The sequence below is a fragment of the Sarcophilus harrisii genome, chromosome 3 (genome assembly GCF_902635505.1).
Source record: "Sarcophilus harrisii chromosome 3, mSarHar1.11, whole genome shotgun sequence".
NCBI lineage: Eukaryota > Metazoa > Chordata > Mammalia > Dasyuromorphia > Dasyuridae > Sarcophilus > Sarcophilus harrisii.
In genome coordinates, this window is record NC_045428.1 from 578,218,460 (window position 1) to 578,244,783 (window position 26,324).

Consider the following 26,324-nt stretch of genomic DNA (forward strand, 5'->3'; position numbering starts at 1 on the left):
TTTGAACTCAGGTTCTTCTAAGTCTACACCCAACACTCTTATCTACTTTGCCACCAAATAATATCTTTATGTCTATATCCTTATATATACATAAATATACTCAAATTAGCAACTTATCCCCAACAGTGTGAAAAAATTTCCCTGAAACTGCAAACTTAACATTTCTAAAACTCATCATCTTTCACCGAACCCAGCCGCCTCTTCCTCCTGCTTTCCATGATTTCTTGTCAGTGGCACCCAGCTAGTTTCCAAGTCTTGAATAATGGCAGATATGCAGAATTGGAGGCATGTAATAATCGATGCCTATAAATGGATGAGGTTGATGATGGAAAGTTTAAAGAGAGGAGATGGAGGCTCGGAACACAAGACTTAGAGACAGGAAGAGATACAAGAATGATGAGAAACTTTAAGATGCACTTTCAGAAAGGATAGTCCTGACAGATCTATGTCATATATCTGATTTCTGATTTCTTTGGCCTGTGTTGATTTAACCCAGCATAAAACTAGAAAATCGGAGCTTGTTCCTGTCGACATAAAACTTCCCTTTGAAGGAGCCAAGAACCGACTAAGACTGAGACCTGTGGCAGAGAATGAGACATCATCAGTGTCTGTAGAAGGATAGAGGAGGCAGTGTCAGTACTGTCCTTATGGACACAGCAAGGCAAGAAGGCCCTGGACAGAATGGGGGACAGCCCTGGAGGGAGGCCCCTTCCTGGGAGATACATTTAAGTTAGTGTAAAGGGCCTGGATAGCTGGGACACACAGGTTATCAGGCTGCCTGTGACACTTGTGCGTTGTTTGTGGAGCCATGAATCAGCACCGCCCCTCTGGACAGCAATGGGCTGGGGAGCTTGACTCAGTGGCCCTCCTTAAATCTGTGCTCCTATGTCTCCATGACCCCAAAACCTCTCCTAGCTCCAGGTCTAGGCTCTCAGATGTCATTATTATATTTACTAGCATTGTGGCTACCATCACAAAACTGCACCGGCAGCCACAGGGAGGAAGGAAGAAGGTGCTGAGCTCGCAGCGGCCGAGGACAGCTTGACACAAAGCCGGCTGGGTCTGGGGGGGCACGCAGGACTCTGGGCCATTGGGATTCTTAAGGGGCTCTGTCCTGACTTTTTGTAACACTACAGGGTGGGAAATGCGCACACTGATTGTCCCAAGACGTGGCCTGAGATGGAAGCCATCTCTTTGGGCCAGGTTGTCCAGGTGGGTGATATGGAGGATGCTAAAAGCAGCAGGTCCCCCTCCTCCCCTAAGAAGGCTGGGTAGAATGATGTAAAAAACAATCGTAGGACACGCACTCCACACGGTTCTCTCCTGTCAAAGATCAAAACTCCATGGACCTTTCTGCATTGAGGTGAGGGGAGTCTTTCATTTCTGCAGCCCACAGCTGACAGCCCCTGGTTTTCCTCCAGTCTAGCTTATGTTCAGTTCACGTCATCCACCATTTGTCAAACCCCTCTTATTGGCAAGGCCCTGAGCTGGGCACTAGGGACCCAGCACACAGCTCCTGTCCTTGGGGAGCTTCCATCCCGGCATGCGGTGAACATGAATAGGCAATAACATAAAGCAAGAGCAACTGTGCTAGGTCTGAGGCGAGGAAATCGCCTTTAGCTGGTCTGGTCAGCAAGCATTTATTCAATGCCGCGTGCCAGGCAGTTTCTGTGCAGAGCTGAGGTCCTGAATATTGGCTAGCTAGGAAGGTGTCCCTGAGGAGGAGCTGGAGCAAACACTGATGCCCTTTGCTGCGCTCTCAGCTTTAGGGCCCTTGGAGAGACTCATGTCCTCACACTATGAGCAGCCTCTGTTTCTCCAACTGTTAAAAATATTAATATCAGCCCTTTGTGCGGATGGAAAGAAGTGGCAAACGGAACAGTGTTGTAGCATAGGGCAGGAGGTCTGGGCTTGGTTTCCGCCATTTGGATTTGACCTCTAGATGTATCCTTCCTGACTGCAAGGGTGAAAGTTCTTGGTGTATTTCTTGTGCCCAAACTCCTTTCCCTTATATTTGGAACCTCTAAAAGGTGACTGAGTTGGGCCTTTGTGTTAAACAGCCCGAGCCAAGACCCAAACTTGTAATGACTATTGGAGACGATTTGCTCCTCTCTCTGCCTTAGAATCGGGAATATTGTTAGCTGTCTTCCTTCCCCTAATTATCAGACACTTGAACGTGAGTGCGTTAAACCTTCTTGCTCTCCAAATGGTTTCCGTTGCTGACCACGGGGCTCCTTCCTTCCCCCCAGAAATGACTACTTCATTTCGGCATGAAGCAATTGATGTAAGTATAGCTCTGACTCTGGCCCAGAACAGCCTGGCCATCTAGAATAACCCTCGTCTGTAGGTTGCCTGCCTCCTCCCTAACTACTGTTGCCCCTTGCGTGCTTCTCCTCCTGGCCTACTAAACACGCCTTGTTTATTAACCCACTTTTCTGGAGCTTGGATCAGTAGTTGTCTTAGAGGAGCTAGAAAGGTTCCATTGATTGTAGGGCTCTGGCAGTGTGAGCCTCTGCTTTTCCCTTCATCTCTTCTGTGCCCGCCTCTCACAGTGGCGAGATCTTTGCCCCCTGGCTTCTGGCCCGGCTCAGCCCAGGGACATGTGGCTGCCCCGGGGCTTCGGTGACCGGCTGCACTGACGGGCTTGGCCCCACAGCTGTCACCGAGCCGAAAGATGGCCACTGTTGAGAAGAGGCATTTTCTGGCTGTCTTAGCTAACCACTGCGTCTCTTAGGTTGCCCTTACCTAACGTCCCCCTGGTTCTCCTTCCTCCTGGCTCCGGGCCATGCCCCGAGGGCTCACGAGCATGTTGGTGCCTTTCAGGTTGTGTCATCACCATCTCTGGGCGCATGACCTTCACGAGCAATAAGTCCATGGAGATTGAAGTCTTGGTGGATGCCGATCCTGTCGCGTTGCATTCCCAAGAGAGATACCGCGCTGCCAGTGCCTTCGTCACCTACGTATCCCTGAGCAAAGAGGGCAAGACGCTGCCCGTCCCTCAGCTCCTGGTGAGTAGGCCAAGCTCTGGGCTCAGGGCGGGGGGTGGGGGGTGTTCTGGGCAGAAGCTGACTTCTGTGTGTTTTCCTTGGCTTGCCTCCTCCCCCTGGTCACATAGTGGGGCGTCCCCGGGCTCAGGGCGTCCAGCAGTGACGTGTGCTGGCCACATGTAGTCATGGTTGTGTCAGTGGTGTAAGGCACCCTGCCCAGCTCTCCGAGACAGAGCCCCACAGAGAGAGCCAGCTTCAGGGTCAGGAGGACCTGAGTGCGAGTCTGCCTTCTGACACAGCCCTCGGCCCCAGTACCATCCTCTGTGGTTCTAAGCTGCAGGCTAGAGGCCCATCTATACCAGCAGAGGTTTTCTGTCAGCAGGTCCTTGTGAAATTGCAGCGTGTAGCCCAAAACTACTAATGGCTGCTCTCTGCTAATCATGTCGAGGCAGCTCCTTTGGCTGTCTCAAGAGCATCCCAAGAGATCACATTTGTAGTGGCCACAGGCAAAGCAAAGAATTCAGTTAGCACGTGCTAACACATGTGTGTGTGTGTACATGTGTACATACACACATGCTTGCAGAGATCATGTTTGTGAAGCTTGGGATTCTTTGTATTTTATAAAATGCTTTTGAGTCACTTTCTGAAAGTGCTGGTTGACCTTGTGGAAAGTGTCCAAAAGGCCATGGAGAGCCTCCTTTGGCTAAGATGGACAAATCGAGTCTCAGCTTTGCCAGCTCATCCCTAAGTGATCTCAGTCAGTGGTGATCCCTCCAGGCAGATATTGGATGTTGATGATCTCCAAGACCCTGTCCAGTTCTGATGTTCAATTAAAGCTTAATGTCTTGGTCACCGGGGCTGGTCTCCTGCCTGCCCAGGCTGACAGCGTGGTGCTCTCTCCAACTTGCATTATAAATTGAGTTACTCTTGTTGGCATCTTTGATGAATGTTTGTGTCGTTCAGTCTCTCACCCTAGGAGTGTTGGGAGGCTGTCGGATGGGACATTTCTCATTCTCGGGAGATTTCTCTCTTGTGCTTGTCTTAAAGGTCGAGACTTTGCAGGTTCAGGAGCTCCTCAGCCTCTATTATGAAGTACTTCAGAACAGAGAAAGAGGAGGGTTAGGGTTAGGCTAAGTAAAGATCAGGTCCCTCTTTTAGAACTTCTGTTTTTATCCCATTAGTCTCTTTCATGGACCAATAAGAAAATCAATACCCTTAGAGTAAATCGGGGTGCTCTGGTTGTTAACAGTTGATAAGAGGAGGATTTGTGTAGGGGAGGAAGTTTGGATTAAAGGGGAGGATGGAAAGCATCCGAAGCATCACTCTGGACCAGAGCCAGTTCTTGAATCCCAAACGTATTGGGTCTGCCACGTGACTGGCACTTTTGTGGAAGAGTTCAAGCAGAATCACTTGGGCATTCTACCAGCTCCGAGAAACTTCTCCATAGACACTTCCTCCTCCCCCCAGGTCCCATCTGCTCCCTCATGTCTGGTCCATGCCATGCTCATCACTGGTTTCTGTCAGATGTCATACATTTAAGAATCAGCAATGAGCTTATTTGAACAAAACCCCACCACCAAACCCCACGTACACCAACAATACACCAACAATAAACAGATTTCCTCTCATTTCAAATTCCATGGTTTTCTTCTTCCTGTTGCTACAATCATCTTGTTATTCCCTTCTAGACTGTAGAGGGCAGGAAGCATGTTGCCCCTTAGTCTCCATTGCAACAGAACAGATGTTTTATGAATGGCTGCTGAGAAAGGCACCACATTGCTTAGCCTGGTTCCGTGTGGGAATCTCAGTTTATATAGTCATGTAATGTCTGATTTGGAAAGGACCTCAAAGGCCAGTTAGCCCAGAAATGTTCTGTTTAATGTTTAACAAGTGGCTCTTTGTGTGTTTTCGAGAGGGGACTCTGGAATGATATTGCTGAACACATTTTTAAATTTAATCTGTATCCTTAACATTTTCTCCATTGCTTTTAGTATAGTACAGGCGATCAGCAAAACAAGAAATCAAACTCTTGATTTTAGCCTTTGCCAATTTTCCTTTTTTTTTTTTTATCATGAATGCAAAATTCTTTTCTTTTTAAAATTTTATTAGTATTTTAATTTTCTAAATACACATAAAAATATTTTCCACACTCTGTAAGGTTTGTGTTGCAAATTGTTCTCCTTCTCTCCCTTCCCTCCCTCTTCAAAACAAGTAATCTATTGATATAGGTTAAATATGTGCAGTTCTTTTCAACATATTTCCAGAGTTGTCAGTTTGTGCAAGAAAACAAAAAGGAAAAAACTATGAGAAAGAAAAAACAAAACAAAAAGTGAAAATACTATGCTTTGATCCATATTCAGTCTTGATAGTTCTCTCTCTGGATGTAGATGGCATTTTTCATCCCAGATCTACTGAAATTACCTTGAATCATCCTAGTGCTCAGAAGAGCCAAGTCCATCATATAATCTTGCTGTATACGGTGTTCTGTACAATGTTCTCCTGGTTCTGCTCACTTCACTCAACACCAGTTCATGTGTGTCCCTTCAGACCTTTCAGAAATTAACCTGCTGGTTGTTTCTTAACAGAACAATTATACTCCATAATATTCATATACCATAACTTATTCAGCCATTCCTCAACTGATGGGCATCCACTCAGTTTCCAGTTCCTTGCCACTACAAAAAGGGCTGCCACAAACATTTTTGCACGTTTTCCCCTTTTTTATGATCTCTTTGAGATACAGATCCAGTAGAGACAGTGCTGAATCAAAGAGGATGTACAGTTTGATAACTCTTTGGTTCTAAATTGCTCTCCAAAGTGGTTGGATCAATATGCTAATTTTCAAGGTGTGGATACTCACCCTAAAAGTCAGCTCTTTCAAATTTGGCACCCTGCTGACCTAATCCAACCCAACCTCAGCAAAATCCCCTTTTCCAACCTAGTGTAGAGGAATTTTGTGTCCATTCTATTTTTGGACCCTTCTCAGAGTTAGGACCTTTCTCTTTATGGCAAACCTAAAGGCAGCTCTTCAGGCCTCCTTTGTCTTTTGATTCTGGTGTGCCAGAGCCACATTGTCCACATAATCTTTCAGATATTGAGGGCAATCTAGTCTAGTTGCCCCAGTCCAATTTCTTGAAATGATTTCCAGGGAGCACGAATTCTCCCATCTCTGTGCCATCCCTGGTGGTGCTCCAGCTTTCTTTAGTGTACTTGATGAAGGTGTGCCCAAGAAGTGGCTGAGGGTGACCCTCCCAGAGATGGTCTGAGTCACCTCCCTTGCCTTGAATGTCATCACCAGCCCTCCAGCCAATCTGTAAGGGCTTGTCCAGGGCTTGCTGTATGCTGGGCACTGGGCTAAGTGCTGGGATACAAAGAAAGCCTCATGCAACCCCTAGTCTAATGTGAGAGAGAGAGAGGATGCAAGCAGCTATGTGAGACAAGTGAGAGGCTGAGTAAATCTATGGGTAATCTTGGAGGAAGGCCTCCTGCCAAAGATGGGTTTGGAGCCGAGTTTCTAAACCAGGGCTTTTTAAAAAAATTCATATTTTGTTTTTCTTCAAGTTTCATATAAAACAATTTTTTACATTTGTTTTTAAAACTTTGAGTTCCAGATTGTCTCCCTTCCTCCCTCCCTCTCCCCCCATATTGTGAAGTTCTGCAAAACATTTCCATAAAAGTCATTGTGAAAAAACATAGATCTCCCCCCCCAAAAAAAAACCCTCAAGAAAAATAAAAGTTAAAAAAAAGGATACTTTACTATATATTAAGACTATATCAGTTCTTTCTCTAGATATAGAGAGCATTTTTAATAAGTCCTTCAGAGTAGTCTTAGATCATTGTATTACTGAGAATAGCAGTCATTTATAGCTCATTATTGCTATTACTTTATATACAATATCTTTCACTTTGCATGAACTCAGTGGAGGACTTTCCATATTGTTCTGAGCATCCTCATCATTTTATAGAACAATAGCATTACATCATAATCACATTGTGCAGTTTATTCAGCCATTCCCCAATTGATGGGCATCCCCTCAATTTCCATTTCTTTGCCATGAAAAAAGAGATGCTAAAAATATTTTTGTATATATGGATCCATTTTTTCCCCTTAAGTCTCTTTTGGGATACATGCCTACTAGTGTTATTGTTAGGTCAAAGGGTAGGTATAATTTTATACTCCTTTGAGCGTAGTTCCAAAGTGCTCTACAGAATGGCTGAATCAGTTCCCAACTCCACCAATGCATTAATGTTAAGCCAGGGCTTCTTAAAATTTCTGTACTCGTTACCCCTTTTCACCTGAGAAATTTTTATGTGACTCCAAGAGTTTGGCATATAAAACAGGTGTACAAATCTGACATTTACTGGTAGTAAATCAGAATTTTACGATCCTCACATTCGATTATGAGATCTCGTGAGGGTTGCAAACTCAAAGTTTAAGAAGCTGACTTCCAAGAAAGCCAAGATCTCTGAAAGATGCAGGGGAAGGAGGGAGAATTGCAGACCAAGGGACCAGCTAGCAAAAGGGCCCAGAGAAGAGAGGTAGAAGGATGGCAGGGTCAGTCAGTGTCCCTGGAGCGGAGAATGGATCAAGAGCAGGGAGGCAAATGCTAGAAAGGGGCTGGTAGGACCAGCCGAGGAGAAAACTAACTAACAGACCCAGACAGAGGTTAGACTTGATGATGGTAACTTTTTATCTGTTAACCTATTGTGTTACATTGTTGGCTTGGATCTCTTGGGACCATTGTCCAGCCATGTCTTCTGTGGAGATTAAAATTATCCCATTTACATTAAAAGAAACCGAGACAGAACTCGTTAAAGGGTGCATAGTCCTCCCTAAAGAAGGGAATACCATCCTCATGATCTAAGATGACATCTCCCATATTAGGCTATACTTTTGTAGGATTTACAGGTATGCTAAATATAGAACAGCAATTTCATTGGTTAGCATATAACACATAAGCTAAAATAGGAATACCAGCAGACATAAATACATAAACCAAGCTTAATGTCCCATTTTCTGTCTCTCCTAAACCAGACATGTCCAGTTTAGTTCATCCTCAAATGACATAAGTTCAGGACCCTTCAGCAACCTGGTGGCCTCTCTCTGGATATTTTCCAGGTCCCCAGAACGGATCCTGGCACTCCTGCCAGTAGCCTGACAGAGGCAGAGTACAGAGGGCTTGTGAGCTTCCTTTTCCTGGAAGCTCTGCCCAAGAGGGCGACAGCTTTCTGGCTGTATCCTTCAGTCTTTGTGGACTTCCTGACCCTCCCAGCTCTTTCTCAGAACTGCCATCTAGCCATGTCTCTCTCTCATACTTGTGAAGCTATATTTTTTAAATACTGAAATGGAAGATTTTACATTCATTCCTGCTGAATTTCATTTGGTTCAGTCCAGTTCTCTGGCCCAAACATTTGGACCAAATCTGCTTCACTGCCTATTTTTGTGCAGTCCTTGAGCTGATAATGGCTTTTTTGGTTTTTAAATGCTACTTTGTTGTCTTTAAAAATTTAAAAATGTGGTCAAGCCTCAGCCATAATTTGTGGATCACTTCTAGCTTCTCAGGATCTTCCCTCCCATCATAGGTAATAATATGATAAACAAGACCATCTATGTCCAGGTCACTGATAAACAGGTAAAAGTATAGATTCCCGGGGGGCTCCTGTGGCGCCCTCCTGCCACACCGACAGCCCAAGGTCCCGGGTCTTCTCTGACGCGCCGCCCTGGCACGTCTGGTCCTCTGGCCTCCAGTCTGCAGCTCTGATTCTTCCCTCATAATGAAACCCGTGACCTGCGGCATTCTCCCTCCCCTGCCCCCGGCTCGGCAGTCGCTGTGCTGGCTTATTCAGGACCCAAGAAGGGGGTCCACTAGTCTGGGCACTGGATAGATGAGCCCCTTCGACTCTTCTTGGGCACCAGCCCCCATGAGTCAGTGGTGCGCGAGGGTAGAGGGGACGCTCGTCACTTCCACCTAAATGGCCTTCTGTGCAGCTCACTCCCAGGAGGGCTGTGAGCATCAAGAGAGACAACAATTGTGAAGTCCTTAGCATGTGCCTGGCACAGAGTAGGCGCTATGTGGATGTCAGCTATCATCATCATTACCCGGCAGCCCCCGTGTCTGGAGCTTTGTATTTGGGGGGAGTTTTACAGTTAAAAAAAATACAGCTGACAAAGCATTTTAATGTTTGTAACAACCTTTGTACCCATTTAGTTTAATTCAGTGGCGTTTACGTCCCTGCCTATGTGCCAGTGCCCTGCTGGGTGCTGACAAAACCCAGACCGTCTCTGTCCTCCGAGAGCTGGTGCTGCACCGGGGAACTGTGTATGTTTGCAGTGGGAAGGACAGTGTTAAGCTGGTGGTGTTTGTCCTATGCACCCTCGCGGGGCCACCTGCCATCAATAAATCCGCTCTGTCAATAAGGAAAGCGTAAAGGCCCCAACTCGTGCTCTGGGAGGACTCACCCACAGCCCCCCGGCCAGTGCCCGGCTGGTGCAGCTCGGACCCGGGCAGCTCCCGACTCTTCCCGCCATAAATGCATTATCTCCCAGGGGTTAAAGCGTTCCGACTTGATTGACAGTTGTTTGTTGGAGTTGGCTAAGTCATCCATGTGTTTGACTGAATTGTTTCGGGACTAGCCGGCGATGTCCAAATCGCACAGATGTGCCAGTCCATGTGGGCTTGGGCGGTTATTTCCTGCTAACTCAATATGGAGCCCTGGTGGTCTGCTGTTCGTTCGATTTCAGAGGAGGGGGGAGTCCTGGGAATGCGGCGAGCCGTAGCTTGGTGTCTTCAAAACCAATTAAGGCTTAGTCCATGTGCTTGGAAAACAGACAATACAAGCTTGTGCTGCTCTGGAGTGAGGATAAGTGTGTGTGTGTGAGAGACAGAGACAGAGGAGAGCGAGGAGGGACTCGGAGGGAGAACACGTCCAGCTACACGGTCACCTCCATAGGGTTTTCCATGTCTGAGGGTCTCGCTTATCTCTTTACTTGTCCCTGAGCCGGTGGCTCTGCTGGACTTGGGGGCCACGGCTCGGCACACCTGTACGCCGGTGCAGAAGCCCTGCTCGTCCCTCCCCCACTCCCTATTGTCAGCTCTTCAGCCGACTCTCTATTTTTAGCTCTCCCCCCTCCCCCCCAGCCACAGGGCTTGCTGGCGACAGACACGGAATGCAGCGCAGCATTTTGGGCTGTTCTTGATGAGTATTGAATGCTGGGTAGATGCCCTGCTGGAAGAACGACATCCTTTCGCATTCCCAGCACTTTGCAGACTAATTAGAAATTAGTCAGCAGCCTGTGGGGATGCTTTTCTGAGAGCATGGCTCCTGGGTGACCCTCCCTTCTCCCTTTGGCGCTTGTGGCGACGGCCTCTGAGCTTTGCCCTGCTGAACGCAGGGAGCCCGGTTCGGGTGCCTCTGTGTGGGAGGCCCTGTGGCCTCCCCCTCGTGGCTGCAGAAGACGGCGGCTTTGGCATCCTGGTCCTGGGCGGCTCTGAGGCCGGCCCTGGGAGGCCTCGGGTGCTCTGGCTGGTTCTTTGTTTAGCCGACCTTGTAGGAAGCCTCGGGCAGCCTCTGCGGCTCCAGGCACCTGGGCAGCATTGCCTGCTAGCCATGCCCCCGTGGGCTCCTGCTCTGCTCCAGACCTCACTTCCTGCGCTCCGAGGGCAGTGGCCTCGGCCTGTCCCTGGAGGCTGTTGGCCCGAACCCTTTGGCAGGTTAGGTCGGGGACAGGAGGCCACCAGTGTGACCTGAGAGCCAGGGAGGGCAGGGATCCTTGTTGTGTCCTTCACAGCCCACCCGCTTCCAACCAAGTGGAAAAAGTGGATGCCTCCAAGTGAGCAGAGGTGCTGCAAGGCCCACCAGCTCCACCTGCACTGCTCCCAGTCTGGGAGGGGGGAGAATCAGGGCCCACATGAGAGAGGGACGAGCATTGCAAAGTGAACCAAGGCGAGGGAGGGCGGCCGTCCCTGTTACCTGAGCTCCCACAAAGAGAAAGGACGGCTCAGCAAACAGAAGTGATTGGGAACCTTAGCCAGGTGGTGACCAGTCCCAGCTGACATCCAACCAGAAAAGAATACTTTGTCAGCTGTTGTTGCGGAAGGCGGTAGGAAAGAGCATTTGGATTTGCATAAGCAGAAGGTGGTGTCTGAGGTGCCTGTAACCATTATCAAGCAATGGTAGCACTTGGCCTTGCTGGATCGTGGCGGACCCAGAGATTGTGTCTTGGTGAGGGCAGAGCTGATGGACACAGCCCAGCGCCCGCCTTCCCCCCTTCCAGTCAAGAATCTAATCCTGTGCAGAATGAACTTGACTTTTGTCCCTGAAGCTGTGAAGATCACTGCCCTACACTCCCCTCAGAGCTTAGTTAATTGATGTATTGATTCAGAGCATGGAACCCGGACTTCACTTGTCTGGGTTCATGGGACTCGCAAGTGAGACCGGAGGCCAGCTCTTCTGTGGCTCCCCTGCCAGCAGGATAAGCTGGAGTTGGTCTGATCCAGCAGCTGGATTGTGCTGGACCTGGGCCCCTCTCCTGCCCCCCACTGCCTGCCTGTCCCCTCCTCCCCATCCATAGCACTCCCTCTCCCTCTCCCCCACCCTTCCAGTTTACCCTTTGGGACATATTTTTCTTCCTAATTTTTTTTGGGGGGGAGTGAGGCAATTGGGGTTAAGTGACTTGCCCAAAGTCACACAGTTAGTGAGGCTTAAGTGTCCATGGATTTGAACCCAGCTCCTCCTGATTCCAAGGCTGAGTCCTTCCTCTGCTTCTGTACCTATTTTTGTTTTTATTTATCTATGGACTTATTTCCCCACAGTAGACCATAAACTCCTTAAGATCAAGAACTATTTCATTTTGTCATTGTATCTTACACAATGAGCACCATGCCTGGCATATAGTAGGTACTTAATACATGCTCATTGACCAATGAGTGGAATTTAGTGGATAAGATATAGTCGGAGGTCAAAGCATAGTCAGGCACTGTATTCCTCACGGATTATTCAAATGCTTTAGATCTCTGATCCCTGTGAGAAGATATATCTGTAATTATTCTGACACTGTCTTAGGAAGAGCAGTTTCTCATGGCATTAATTTTTTCTTCACTGAATCTCAAATATCAGCCTTAATCAGTTCACTCTTAATTGGGGGAGAGAGACAGCACATAAAAGAATTCAGCTGCTGGGTGGGTGAAAAGGCCCAGAATTCCTAGGAGTGAGGTAGGAGAGCAGGTGGCAAAGGGGCAGGATTCCTCAGGGGCATGAGGAGACTATGGACAAAGGGCGCAGGTCTGGGGGGTATCGTGCCAGGGCGGCTACAAGGACAAGGAAGATGCTGAGTCCTAGTGGTCTTACATCTCTCTGGAAGGAGTAGAATTGTTGGTTCCCATCACTCCCAAGTGTCTGCCTGACTGGCAATCCAATCCCATGGGGCAAAGGAAGAACCAAGAACTCCCTCTTCCACCCCTGGAAGATCATAAAGGTGAGATGAATCCCTCTGAAGGACGTGCTGAAGATCAGATCCAGTGTTCTTTCCTCTAGGACACCCTGTGTCATTGACTTGGCGCGCCTACCTAGCATAGTCTCTGCATCCATTTCCTTCTTTGGCTTAGCTAAAATGACCCCTGGGAGCGGCGTTACATTGCTGACTAATTTAAGAATTGTGCAGTGGTCTTGGCGAGGCTTTGTTCCTCAGAAAGTTCGGTGAACTGCTGCGGGCGGTTTTGCCATTTCCGATAGAGGCTTTATGCTGTGCTCTCGCGTCCATCTGCCAACCCACAGATAGGATTCATCTGCCTGATACTTGCGCCTGTTGGCCCATCATGGAATGGCTACTCTTTTCTCATTTTTGATGTGTTTAGAAGCAAGTCCATCTTGTGGTGAGGGATGACTGGCCGCTTGCTCTCGTTTTCCAGCCCCACAGCTCACTGTGTGATTGATTAGTGCGCAGTTGAGTCCTGAAGGCCTGTGATTCCCACATCCACTTGAAAATCAAACACGGGGGTGGGGTGAGATGGGGGTAGATAACGGGACACGGGCACTGACTGAGTCATAAACTAGAGGAGGTGAAGAAGCTGAAACAGATAAATTGGTCCTCCCTCTACCCATAATACCTCACCCGAACTGGGGTGAATTTCTGCTGCCCTAGATAAGGCTCAGGGAAGTTTATGGGGAAAAGCAGGGCCTGCTGGGGAGGAGGCAGGAAGGTCAGGCCCTTGAGGATCATGGGCATTGGTGGTGTGCTGAGGAAAGAGACTGTTTGCAATTATCAGTAAGTCCTGTGCTCTGTGGTCGGCTCTTCCAAGTCATCTCCTCCAGTCGCAAGAATAATCCTTCACATTGATGGAGTCCTTTCACCTCACTCTTTTCACTGTACCCTCCAAGAAAGGGCAGAGCTTCCTATAGCTGCTGTGCCCAGTAGGAAAAGCAGCTGGTTTCTGGTGAGTGCTGAAAGCTGAAAGCCCAAGGGGCCTGTCCCTCTGACAGCCCCTCCTTCGGAGTGGGGAGGGCACCCCAGGTGGAGAGAGGTTCCAGGAGCTGAGAAGGTACTAGGAGAGCTTTGCTGAGGGGCACCGGGCTGTCTCGGATGGCATTTGCCAAGTACTTCCTGCACGTTCTTTCATGGGTCCTTCTCCCATGCCAGGAATGCCCTCATTCCCATGACCCTCAGCTTTAATCAGTACAAGTGCCCTCCTCGCATTATGGCCTTCTGTTTATACTGTCATATCCCTGATAAAGACATGACCATAGAACACTTTTATCTGGATAGCTCTAGTGTATGGTAGGAGCAGAAGAGTTTGGAATTAGATGGTCCTCGGGGCCTTGAGGTGCTCCTTGCTGCCTTGAGCTTCTAGGACAATCTTGGGTTCCCAGTGTCTGCCAGAGGGTCCGTGTGATGACCAGAGCCCAGCTGGTGGGGGTAGACTGGGCATGCTGTTGGCGTAGACTGTATTTCAGCAGCAGCTTTATTAGTGTTTTCCTTCTAAATGTATTTAATTCTTAGTTTTATTTTGGCGTCTTTGAAGTTGGATTAGCAGAGCTGAATCCTCAAATCAGTTTCGGCAGCTTGCAGAGAGGGATGCCAGTTGGGAAGGAAGCTTTCATCCTTGTTCAAACAGCACTTTGGGCTTCGCAGGAAGTTGATGCTACGTCTGTATGAACCAAGAAATAAAGATGGTAGTTTCTCATTTGGAGCCTCTTCTGCTTCGGACCTGTCACTCTGCATGGGCTGCTGTTGGCCATGGAAGCCCTCACTGTGGCACATGGGGACCATTTTATTTTCAGGACTGTTCTTTTAGTCATTCAGCGAGAGGAGGAGAAGACCCCTTGGGAGGGGTGTTTATGACTCAGCTATGATCTCACTCCCTGAGATTTCCGGCTGCTCCCCATGAGAGGTTGCCACTTTCAGACCATATTTCCATAGGAACTGCTGTAGAGCTAATTGATCCAGATGCACACACCCAGGACAGCAGTGCTGTGCCGTGGGAAGTGTCCTTCCAGCCACTGTGGTCAAGAGCCAGGGCACAGAAGGCTGCTTGAAGGGCTTCCTTGGCCAAACTGCCAGAGCTGTCCCTGGCGGATGTCTGTAAAAGCCAGAGTTTGCATAGACAGTGGTGACTGGAGGCAGCCAAGTGGTACTGGGAGGTTCTGATGGGGAGCAGCTGCATGGGGGCATTTACAGGCCACTTACCCTGCATGCAGCAAGCACACTGGGTTGCATTCGATAGCCCCAATAATCTGTACCTGTCTAACTCGTATTCATTATTGTCCAGAGGCCCCTTAGATTTCCTCTTGTAGACTCAGGCAAGGTTACTCTGCATGGTTTCACTAATTAAGAAAGCCTGGGTCCCTCAGGCTTACAGGAAATTGTTGTTCCACCGCTGGAAACCCTCATTGCACTAGACATTCATTAATTACAAAAAGGACAAGCTATTGATTTTACTAAGAGTGGAATTTAGTCACTTGCTGTATGGGCCAAGTTCTAAATGTGTGTTCTCAAAGCACAGAAAATGGAAAATCTAAAACATTTGGTTTGTGATGGTTAGATTGGAAAAGCACAGATTTCCCCTTCCAGTGGAAGAGTGCCCAGAAGACGGCAGTTTGGAGATGGAGGAGAGAGGGGAAGAAAGGAAAGAGGGGAGGAGGGAGGGAGGGAGGAAAGAAAAGAGGGATTGAGGAAAGATGTAAAGAAAGGGAAGAGAGGAAAGGAAGAGGGGGAGAAGAAAGGGAAAAAAAGAGCAAGGAAGGAGAGAGGAAGCAAGAAAGGGGGAATGGAGAAAGGAAGGAAGGAAGAAAGGGAGGAATGTAGGAAGGAAGGAAAGAAGGAAGAAAAAGCAAAGGAGGAAAGGAGAGAGGGAAGAAAAAGGAATGAGGGGAGTGAAGGAAGAAAGGAAAGAAGAGAAAGAAAGAAGGAAAAGAGGGGGGGGAGGGAGGAGGGAGGGAAAGAGGGACGAAAGGAAGGAAAAGAATAAGGAAAGGGGATGAAGAAAGATAGTGGTGCAAGGAAAGAGGGAGGGGAGAGGGAAAGGAGGAAAAGGAGGAATGAGGGAGGGAGAAGGACGGAAGAAGACATCTAGGGAACCACAGTGTAACTAAGGGAAAAGGCATTCATGAATGTCTAAGGGGAAGGCAGAAGTGGGCTACTCAAATGGAAGGTATTTCCAAGTCTCTTTCAGGGAACCTGGGAAAATCCCTGTGGCCACATTGTTTCTCATCCCAAGCAGCAAATACAGGGATATGCAAGTCACTTCAAAGCAAGCTAGGTAGATTCCCATAGTGTCAGGTCAGCAAACGAGCCCTGACATTTATGTATTTAAGGACTTTTTAGTTTCCCAAGAGCTTCCAACTATACATGATCCCATTTGATTCTGAACAGCCACCCAGTTGGAGGTAGTTGGGGAAGACATTATTCCTCCTTTGAAGATGAAGGAAAGGGGCTGCAGCCAGGTTAGCTGCCTAGCCTGGGGTCAGCAGTGAGTCCGGTGGCAAAGCTGGGCCTGAGCCAGGACCTCTCTGGCTGCCCCCTTGGGTCTGTCCTGAGCTGCCCTTGTGGGCTTTGTCGTAGGTCACAAGGTACTTGTCTAATACCACGTTCTATCTGCCATTAGTGCTTAGAGATGGCTGGCTTTGTTTTCTCATGATGTCCAAGTTGTGGGTTCTCCTGTAACCCAACTTCTCTGCCCCCCAGGCTGTTAGAGAAGTTTGTGCCCCAAGAAGGAAGGCTGATTCTGTAGCTATAGATTTATTGTCAGCACCAACCTCCGGCCCTTGGAAAAAAATCTAACTCCCCCAAAAGGATGCTTTACTCCCCCTGCCCTCCTGCCACTTATTTATTTTGTGTGTGTGTGTTTAGTAGGGAGGAGGAAATGGAAATTTAGGGAGACATCTGGGGTGTGGGGGTGTGTGACATGCCAGTTAGCCATCTGTTTCATTATGTTATCTCCATACCAAGCTGTAAAATGGGGGTTCCACTTAGTCATTCGAATAATGGGGGAAAAATATATTTGAACTAATAGCCCCAGGCTGCTTAGTCCCTACTAACTCCCTGCTTGCTCTTGGAGCTGCAGAGAGGCTGCCTCTGGCAGAGCTGGAACAGAGAGATCGCCTGGGTAAGTGGGTGATAAACACAACTTTCTTACTCTTGCTATTCAGATGAATTTCCCCTCTGGTTGTTGATGAGCCTTGAAGTGAATCTTTTCTAGACAAACATCCTTCCCCCCCAATGTTGGGTTTGTGATGAGATACCAGAAACTTCTCATTTCCTAGGGGGCCAGTGTGGTTCAGTGGCAAGATTGCCCGAGATCTGAGATTGACCTGAGACAAGTTCCAAATGAGGGAGGCTGGCCTCCATGACTCCTGAGGTCCTCTCGGGGTTAACGCCATGATTCTATGACTTGGATTCTTCTCCTGAAACCCCGAATTGTTTGTTGAGTGGAAGTCTGGTATCGCGGCCCATGGCTTAACAGCTTTAGCTGCAGAGGCAGATTTGGTAACTTCTGTCCCCTGGGGATTGCTTGATTCTGTCGCTGTATGTTTGACATGTGACAAGTAAGTATTGGAGATTGATGTATTTTAAACACAAATCCCGCCAGGCTTGTTGGAAAACGCCTTCAGCTGGTCCTCTCGGTCCCCTCGCTCCTCTCCCTTTGCCCCTTGGCTCGGGCAGTAATTCCTTCCAGCCAGGGCTGGCTCACAGCTTTGCCTCAGAGGTAGCAGATTCACTGTGTGATATTCCAATTTTATGGTCTTCTGTGATTCATGGTCTTCTCTCTTGGTCCTCTCTTTTTTTTTGCCCTTATTTTGCCTGCCTTCATTTGTGCCCTAAATTACCTGCTGTGTCAATGACTGACATACTTGACTTGGTTCTTCTGGCATTGTCTTGACAATCGTATTATAAACCCCTGTTTTCTCGCCACCAAGCAAACCAAGACCTTATAGATGGGTGGCTCAGCCGCAGGGGATTGGTCCTCCGGTTAGAACCATGAAGTCTACGATGTCTAAACACTGTCTTAATGTATATAGTAGCGCCTAGCTTGGAGACATGCGTTGGGTAGGCGCTCAATACATTTTTGTTGACAATAATGAGGCAAAATGTTGTTCGTCTTTCTGTCTGGGCGCTCTCTCAAAATGTGGAGCTTCACGAAAATGCCACAAGTTTTCCAAGATGCCACCATGCTTGGAAAGGAGAAGAAAATTTGAAAACTCCATTTGGCTCCTTTTCTACCAGGTTTAGGCTGCTTCCTCGGCCAGAGCTTTTCTGGACTGCTTCCTTGCATATTCATGATTAAGAATTATTAGTTGTGTCTCAGGGTAGCTCCTGGCTGATGGCTCTGGTCCAGAACGTCAAGGAGAAGTGTAAGAAACCTCCCCGAGAAGTCTCTAGTTAGTGTCTCTCTCGTTCTGACTAATGCCGGACTCTGGCAGCGACTGCAGGAGTCTCACAGGCGCTTGGGATTCAGCCTCCTTTTGCCAGAAGCGTGGGAACGAGGAGCTTCTATCTCCGTCTGTGTGTTCTCCTTCACCGGGCTCTTCGTTCCTCAAACGCTGCGATGTTGGCAGCACAAAGCAGTGGCTCCTGTTGCGACTCTCACCTTATTTTTAACAAACAAGCTGAAAACGGAGCCAGAACCTAGCTTGGGAGGTTCCTTATTTTGCTCGCTTTAATTTGCTAGACTTCGTGGAGATCACGTAGGCTGCAGTCCTGCCCAGTGGGGAATCTTTGTCCAAAGTCACCCGGTCTTCCGGCTGTTTATCGGGCTCCCAAGTTGTTGGCGTTGAAAGCTCCTGGCCCACTGAGCCCAGCCTGCCTTCCCACTGCAGGAACTGTTACCAGGCCCTCAGTTACTGGTCCCTGCTGAGAGAACCCTGGATCTGGTGTGCATCCAGCCTGTGCCATCTCCACCATTAGGCTGGAAGTGAGTGGAGAGGCTGGAGCAGGTTTCCCAGAGTCCCATACGGTGCCTAGATTGATTGGCAGGCTTACAGAGAACATGGCTTCTTAAGCTCTTACTCAGAAGGTTTTTCACCCAAAAATTTTGGGGGAAATTTTGGTTCGGCATTATTGAAGGTCTTGTGGGCAAGAGAGAGAGCCCGTTCCACATCAGTCAGCACAGTTGTAATGGTGGAAGGGTTCTCTCGTCAAGCCCAAAGGCCCCCCTCCTGCTCTGGTCCTTCTCTATGGCAACCCTTCCTGTATCCCCCCCACTGGCCAAGTGTTCATGGCATGGTTTGGAGCCCCAGACCCTCCCACACAGAGGGAGCCTTGGAGGAGACCACAATCGCATCGCTTTTCACTGCTGGAGCTGCTTGTTCCTGTTGCCAAGTGGACCGAGAGGGAGAGACATAACAAGATCCATGTCTTCTGACAGGCCGACGTGGGGACTGGTTTTGTTGGGAGGTGTTTGTTTTAAGAAGGAGGAACTGAGATGGGAGAAAGCAAAAAAAAAGAAAAAAAGAAAAAAGGGTCCTGCGCACAGAAGACAACAGAAGGAAGCTAGCATGAATTAGAGACAAGCAGGATGGCTTTGGAAGTCAACAGTTGAATTTGCTCATTATCAAAAAAGAAAAGTTCTACCCAAGAGAGATTTGCAGTTTCATGTAAAATCCCCTTTTTCATGCGGCAGCCAAGTGGATACAACTTGGGCTCGGAAAGTTTGAATCCGGCCTTGAGACTTCTTAGCTCTAGTGTTAGATTAGTTCCTATATCTCTTTTACCTGTTTGCTCAGCTGTAAAATAGGATTACTAATAAAAGCACTTCCCTTCCACATTGTGATAGTTCTCATCAGCAACTTTCTTTTAGTTCATTGAAACAGTAATTGTAAAGTGCTTTGCAAATCTTAATATACTATAGATATGAAAAAAAATTTAAGTGCTACATAAATGTTAGCTATTGTATGAAATGCCCATTTTATTTGGTATTTATTAACATTCATAATTTTGTAAAATTTAATTTTAAAACAATTTTTAAAACCCTCACAGATACTTATCTTTGCCTTTCTCTACCTGATACTGTCCTTTATTAGCAACCAGAGTAATCATAGCCGGCAATTATGTAGTACCACTATGTGCCAGGCACTGTGCTCAGGAGTTCACAAATATCTCATTCACAGCCGCTCTGGGAGCGAGGTGCCATTTACGTCCCCATTGAACAGTTGAGGCAAATGGAGGTTCAATGATTTGCCCAGAGTCACAGAACTAGGAGGTGTCTGAAGCTAGATTTGCATTCAACCTTTCTGGGCTCCTGTCCTTTGTCATCCTCAAACAAGGACAAAAATGTATTTCTTTTTCTTGGCTTTTTGGAACTATCATGGAAATGCCAGTATTCTTTTCCACATCTTGACAAATAACAGTGCCTCGAGAGCGGGACAGACTTTTCTTTTTGTATCTTCAGTGCTTTGCATATAGCAAGCACTTACTACATGCTTTTTCATTCATTCAGAGAAGATCATCTGGTTTCTTGGCTTTGTCATTATCATTCTAGCCTTAACCTGGTCCTCCTTGCTGTATGCTGACAGAAAAAAAAACTCCCATGGTCACCTTTTTCTGTTCCTTGGTGAACCCAGAGGGAAAGGATTCTGGAACGCTGGTTTGGGACATTGGAGTTGGGGGTGTTTACGAGGTGTCTACTTTTCTTTGTGCAGCGGTTATGGAGGCCAGGATGGTCCAACCCCTGCAGTAGGGCCACAGCAGGGCTGGGCATCCCTGCCGAGCTAGCAGAAACCGGCCGTTGTTGGTCTCTGTTCTGTTCTCTCAAACTGGAGGCAGAGCCTTCCGGACTCTACTGCCAAAAGAAACCATTCTGGCCTCTATCCAAAGTTCTTCTGATATTCACCAGATTTATTCACCATAATAATGTTGGTTAAAATGGCATCAAGTTCGGACAAGCTAAGCATAGAGATGTGCTCTGTCCCAATCCCCAACGGGTTAAAGGCCATTAAACCCCAGTTGCAGCATGGTGTAGGGAACAAGATTTCAGGGATGATTCTGAGAAATCACTCTGCAGCCTCAGTGCCCCGGGGAAGAGTCTGCTCTTTCTCTCCATCATGGTCCTCATGTGGGGCAGCTCTGAGCTCTGTTGTCCTGGGGCAAAAAATGATCATGGAGAGAGATTGTGACCCAGCTCACTCCCCCTGAGCTCTTGGACTTTAGCACCAGATCATTCAGACCCATCTGATCCGAGGGTGGTGGTGTATTGGGAGCAAATGCACGTGACAGTCCCTGATGGCAGACCCTCCTGAAGACGGAATTGAAAGCTTCTTGAGGTCATTTGGGGTGGCTTTTTGCAGTTCCTGGGAAATGCATCCTCAAGGGAGTGTTTGCTCTGTGGGTTTTGTGCACGTTTGTGAATATGCCGGGGATGTTTTAAATGCAGATATTTTTTTTTTCCTGGCAGCAATTTAGTTATTAACATATTTGGAGGAGGAAGAGAATTAAAAAACATTTGTCAGGCCCCAGCCAGCACATGGAGCTTCCTGACACTGGCCCTGTGGTGGGCAGACAGGCTGTGGTGCACATTTTTCCTTCTGATTCTCATCATCCAGTTTCCACTGTACTTTTTGCATCAGAATCTTTTGTCAGCATGAAATCCAAGGTTTGCAGACCTTTAGGGACCTGGAGCATGTGATGGAATAGGTCGGATACCATCGGCCCTAGTGGGTACCAGGGGGAGGAATCCGGAGCATTGGTTCCTAATCAGAATGCACAGATGCTCTTTCCCTGAGGGCTTGTCCATCACCTTTGGGTAAAGTAGGCCTGCTTTCAATCCATTATTCCCATCCTAGATGGGAAAGTTTGTTTTTTCTGGCCTTCCAAATATTTCCTATATAAATCCTCAATGGATGATGCAGATTATAGTGAAACACACCCAAGGTGGCTCCCAGCCAAAGGCCGGCTAGCCATTTTGGGTCATAGTGATAGGAATGATAACTCCCCCGAGCCCGGCCGCCCCCGTGGCCCGGCTGCCATGCTCCCCGACAGCCCCCAAGCGCTCCTCCGGGCTCTCCCCCCCCCCCCCCCCCCCCCCGTCCCCAAGGGAATCTCTTACTCATGCCGAGGTCTTACTGCAGGGAAGGAAGGGTCAATTTTGATTAAATTAGCATTTCATCTCCTCAGAAGGTAATCTAGGCCCATGTTTTATGTCATCTGGGCAGGACAGCAGTCCTCACATCTGGGCAGGCTTGGAGCCTGCAGATGTTTCCTGGAGACGCATCTGCTTTGTTTCTTTGCTGGGCTTGCTGCATTTCAGATGCAAGAAAAAGCCCGGCATGAGCTCATTAATGCCGACCTAGCCAGCAGGGGAGTCTGTCTAGTGTGCAGCTGAGTGAGGACTCTGTTTACTTATTTGAACATTAAGGGACAAGAAGAGATTTGATCTTTACTCCCTGAGATTTTTGTCTCCTTAGATCCTGATCCCCACCCCCATTCTCTCTGCAAAATCAAAGCTGTTCCTCGACCCAGGCCTTCCCCACCTGGAGCTTCCTTCCAGGATGAATCCATGCTGTTTCTTCCTGTTACTGCTTGTAAATGATTTTTTTTCCTTCCTAATTCAGATTTTCATCCTGTAGAGAAGTCACCTTCACCTGCTTCCCATGAGCTTCCTTCATTTAATGTGTGTATGTGTATAGAGTTGGAAATGAGAAGGGAAATAGAGAAATAGCATTTAAGTGAGCAGTGACTTTTATCCTCTTCAGCCCAAGTTTACATCTGTGCCAGGATAAGCTTAGGGGGATGAATGCCTTACTGAAAACCCAGGATTTTTGGTTGGTGTTATTGTATTAATATAATATATTACATATAATATACTGTATGCCAGATTATGTGTTTTACAAATATCATCTCATTTGATTCTCACAACAATAATGGGAGGTAGATACTATAATTATTCCCATTTTATAAATGAAGTAATAAGCAGACAAACAGCGGTCAAGTGACTTGCCTGGAATGACATAGCTAATAAGTATCGAGGCCAAATGTGAATTTGGATTTGAATTCCAGACTCCAGGCCCAAACTCATTCCACTCTGCCACCGGGCTGCCTTTATTTATGAAGACACTTTCAAGATATTCTGGGCAGTCGTGCCACCCTGACGTCAGAACAAAAAGAAGCTTTTTAGCAGGGCCATAAACCCTTAATCAATATCTTCCTCCTCTTATGCTCTCTTAGCTCTGGAACCACCAGCCACAGGTATCTATAGACACAGCAAAGCTGAGCTATTTGCAAACTGGTCAAGTAAAGTTTATTACGGTTCTGGAATAGCTCTGCCTATGTGTTTAATAGATCATCTGCTGTACCGCTGGAGAAGGCACTCTATTCTCTGGGGTATAGGGAGGGGGGTGGGGCTGCTTTCCATATGTCCGTGTAGAAATAGGCTGTGTTGGCCCCGTGAAGCCCCTCAAATAGATGAGAGCTTCTAAGGGACCTTGAGTTTTTGGGGAAAAGACTATAAAATATAATAGCAAGAGGATGTGTGCTCAACTTAATACTTATCCCCTGATCTGCTTTTGGACTCTGTGAGGTGTTCTCAGCAATGTGAGAGAGGGGGAAGGTCATTTTTGCTCGAGAAGTTTGCCTTCTGGTGAAGAGAAAAATATAACATGAATAAGATGTTGCCAGGGCTATCTATAGTAGCTCAGTAGCGGCTCAGAGAAGATTAGGGTCAGAGTAGTTGGGAAAAGCTTGGGGAAGGAGGGGAAATCTGATGAACTGACCTCAGAGGACTTTTTCTAGCAGTTATAAATGCTCAGTAGAGGGAATTACCTCCCACATCTCCTCAACTTGAAGGCAGGAAGATGGGAAACGTGTGTGTCCGTGTTTCCCAGGTATAGACCACAACAAGTGAGTGACTATGTTGGAATCAGAGCTAAGGTGGCTTAGCTCTTAGCCAAGGAGGCTTATCGTCGTTATTTTGTCACCAGTTTTTAGCATAGACATAGGACATAGTAGAGGGATTGGGATCAGGTTGGATTGTTGAATGCTCAGGAATGATGTTACTAATACTATTATTGTAGGATTGAAATTGTTGATTACTAGTTTAGGATTATTATAATAAGGATTCTTAGGAGAAGAAGAAAAAATGAAACCATCATCATACAAAATAAAGAGAACAGAGTCACAGTTTGAAATGAAGCTGGAACCCCGCGGACAGACAATGGGAAAAGAGAGTTGTACCTGTTACCTGTTTTGGCCTAGCTGCGCTTTGGCCAAACCATTTTCACCAGGACTAGTATACTAGTATACAGCCAGCAGCTCTCCTGTAAAGTTGGTGTGAGATGATCCAACATCTCTCTAATATGGAGGTTTCTTTGTTGATCTAGGCCATGTTCCCCTGACTTCTTTCTGGCCAGGACCTTCTGTAAACCACCGCTGTCCCCACTTTTTATACTACTAATAGACATTACAATTAGGTCAGTAGATTCTAAAGGGTAGTGGGAGATCCCAGGTTGCTCTTTCTACTGCTCTACTGCAAAAGCACATGGTTGGAGATGAGGGACACTCACAAAATGAATGGCTCCTTTTAGATACTCTGCATTCATATGTTTGTCAGTTCTGTGCTTGAGAATTAAATTCAAGATCTTTCTCCTCCATGCAAGGACAGCATCTGGTTCTAGTTCTGGCATATGTGAGTGAGAAAGAGAGGGAGTATCCTTCTTTTAGGCTGCAATGACCTTCCCAAGTTAAAGGAAGAGAAAGAGAAGATTGAGAGGATCTCATTTCCAATAAGAATATTGCATTAATTTACATAGAGTGTGTGATGTTTGTGTTTCTAGGAAGGCCAGGGAGCTGTCTATGTTCACAGAGCAGGCTGCTTCCTAAAAGAGAAGGTAATGGGGCTCAAAGAAAACCTTTGTGCTCTCAACCAAATCTTGTAGAATGTTTTTGAAAAAATAAAGAAAAGTCTCAGTAAAAAAAATGAAGAAAAAGAATCTGGAAGAGACAGATGGTGATCTTGCTATATGACAGGAGGGTGAAGGTGGAAAAATGGCAAAGAGAAAAGAAGGATAATGAACCATTGAATATTTGGAGTTCAATGAAACGAAAAAAAAAAGCTGAGTATGAAATAACAAGAGTTCTTAACAGATTTTCTTTTTTAAAGAGGAAAGAAAAATTCAACAAAATCAAACTAATATATTAAGAAAAATGAGCATCATTTACAATGTTCCACATCTGTGGGTTTCTCCACCTTGGCAAAGAATGTCTCTCTGAGTGCATGGAAAAGAGACAGGGAAAAATATAGGCAATATGGAAACTAAAGATTTCATTACATTTTTTTTTTTGCTTGCAATTAAAGTTTAACTTAATAAATCATAGTTTGCAGACTTCAATTGCATCCCTTTTTTCTGGAACTGAGGGCCATCAAAGAAGAAAGGTAAAATGGCTTCCCAGGAGGTTAGAGGAAAAAGAGATGAGTAGTGGTCTTGACAACAAGGAGGATCCTTTTCATAGCTGCCTCTTACTCTTTGCCACATCCCTAATATTCATAAGCCATGAAGGTCAATCTCTATAACTTCAGTGGATAGTTCTATTTGGGCAATTGGAGCATCCATGCTCAGAACAATGGAAAAGCTTGAAAAAAGTTCTTGAATGAAAAATATATTTCTTTAAAAGGGGAATCCAGAGCAGAGTGTTTGAAGTGCCTTTCATGGGAGAAAACACAAGCAGTTATCCTTGGAAGAAATACAAAAGAAAAGGACTGAGCCATTGAATCCCAGAAGACTATCATGGAGGTCTCTCTGTAGAATGGCCAAGAAAGCCAGAAGTCTGAAGTTCAAAAAGTTGAACTGAGCAAGAAGAAGAAAAAGATCACCCGCTGCTGAGGCTCCCCAAGACAACAGCCAAAAGGAAGAGTATGGTGCTTGTGAAAGAGTTAATGGAAAACATGAAATTGTCTATTAGCTTGATGACAGCTTTAAATAACCACTAAAATAAGGAGTCAGTTATCTTTCTGGGGATCCATACATAGGACTTGTCAGAACTGATGACCATAGCCCATTTCTGGTGATGACAAGGGTACAAACAATACTCCATGAAGGCCTTCAAGCAATCTGGACATAAGCTCTCCTTGTGCCAACGGAGCAAGCAATACAATACTTTCTTGGATTTTCTTAATGATAATTGGATTCTTCAAGAACTGAAAGAAGCCCCAAGATGATTTATTCTGGGTCTGCTTTTTTCCAATAAGGAGGAACTGGTTACTGAAGTAGAAATGATTTCTACCTTAAGGGGAAATGGCTGCCCCACTTTAGACCTTGTAGTGATGGACAAGAAAACTGAGCATCATCTGAGCTGTACAGGAGACTTTGGGAGGACCGATTTCAAAGGGTTAAGGTGGAAAGATCCCATCATAATCTAAAATTCTACAAGGGAAGTTTCTTCAAGAAAAATGAGATGATGTTAGGAGTGCCATATCGAAAATATAAAAAGAAAATTCTGATGATGAAAAAGGGGGGGACTGGTAAAAGTGTTCTGCAGATTCACAAAGACCAACTTGGATTTAAGAAGGGTACACACTGTAGAAGTAAGGGGAGGTGATTGAGGGTACATTCAGAAATGTGATGCAGGCTTGGAAGAATAGAGTTAGGATTACTCGAGCAGTCTGAGAGATCTAGGGAAGAAGGATGACAAATGGAAGGGTTTTGGCCATATTGAGGATGAGAAGAGAGGATCAAAGAAAGACCGGGATCTCTGCCTCTGGCCAGTAGATCATTGATAAACTGAGAGGATGACAAAGCCATCCATTTTGGAGAAGCATCTTTGCTCTAGAAGGGACTCCACACAAATGGCTTCTAGAAAGCCGAAACCCAGGATCAGTAGGGAGAGGGCAACAGCACCAAGCTGCCTTGGTGAAT

The 26,324-nt window shown here is 46.7% G+C and overlaps 1 protein-coding gene across 4 annotated transcripts in view; it reads left to right on the forward strand.

The window, feature by feature from the left end:
* Positions 1 to 26,324, forward strand: part of ACOT7 (acyl-CoA thioesterase 7) — a 146,698-nt gene that overhangs the window by 115,167 nt on the left and 5,207 nt on the right. For all 4 annotated transcript variants that reach the window (XM_031963725.1, XM_031963728.1, XM_031963727.1 and 1 more), the window contains one exon: positions 2,824 to 3,008. In XM_031963725.1, coding sequence (XP_031819585.1) covers positions 2,824 to 3,008 — 185 coding nt within the window. The remainder of the gene's footprint in view (positions 1 to 2,823; positions 3,009 to 26,324) is intronic.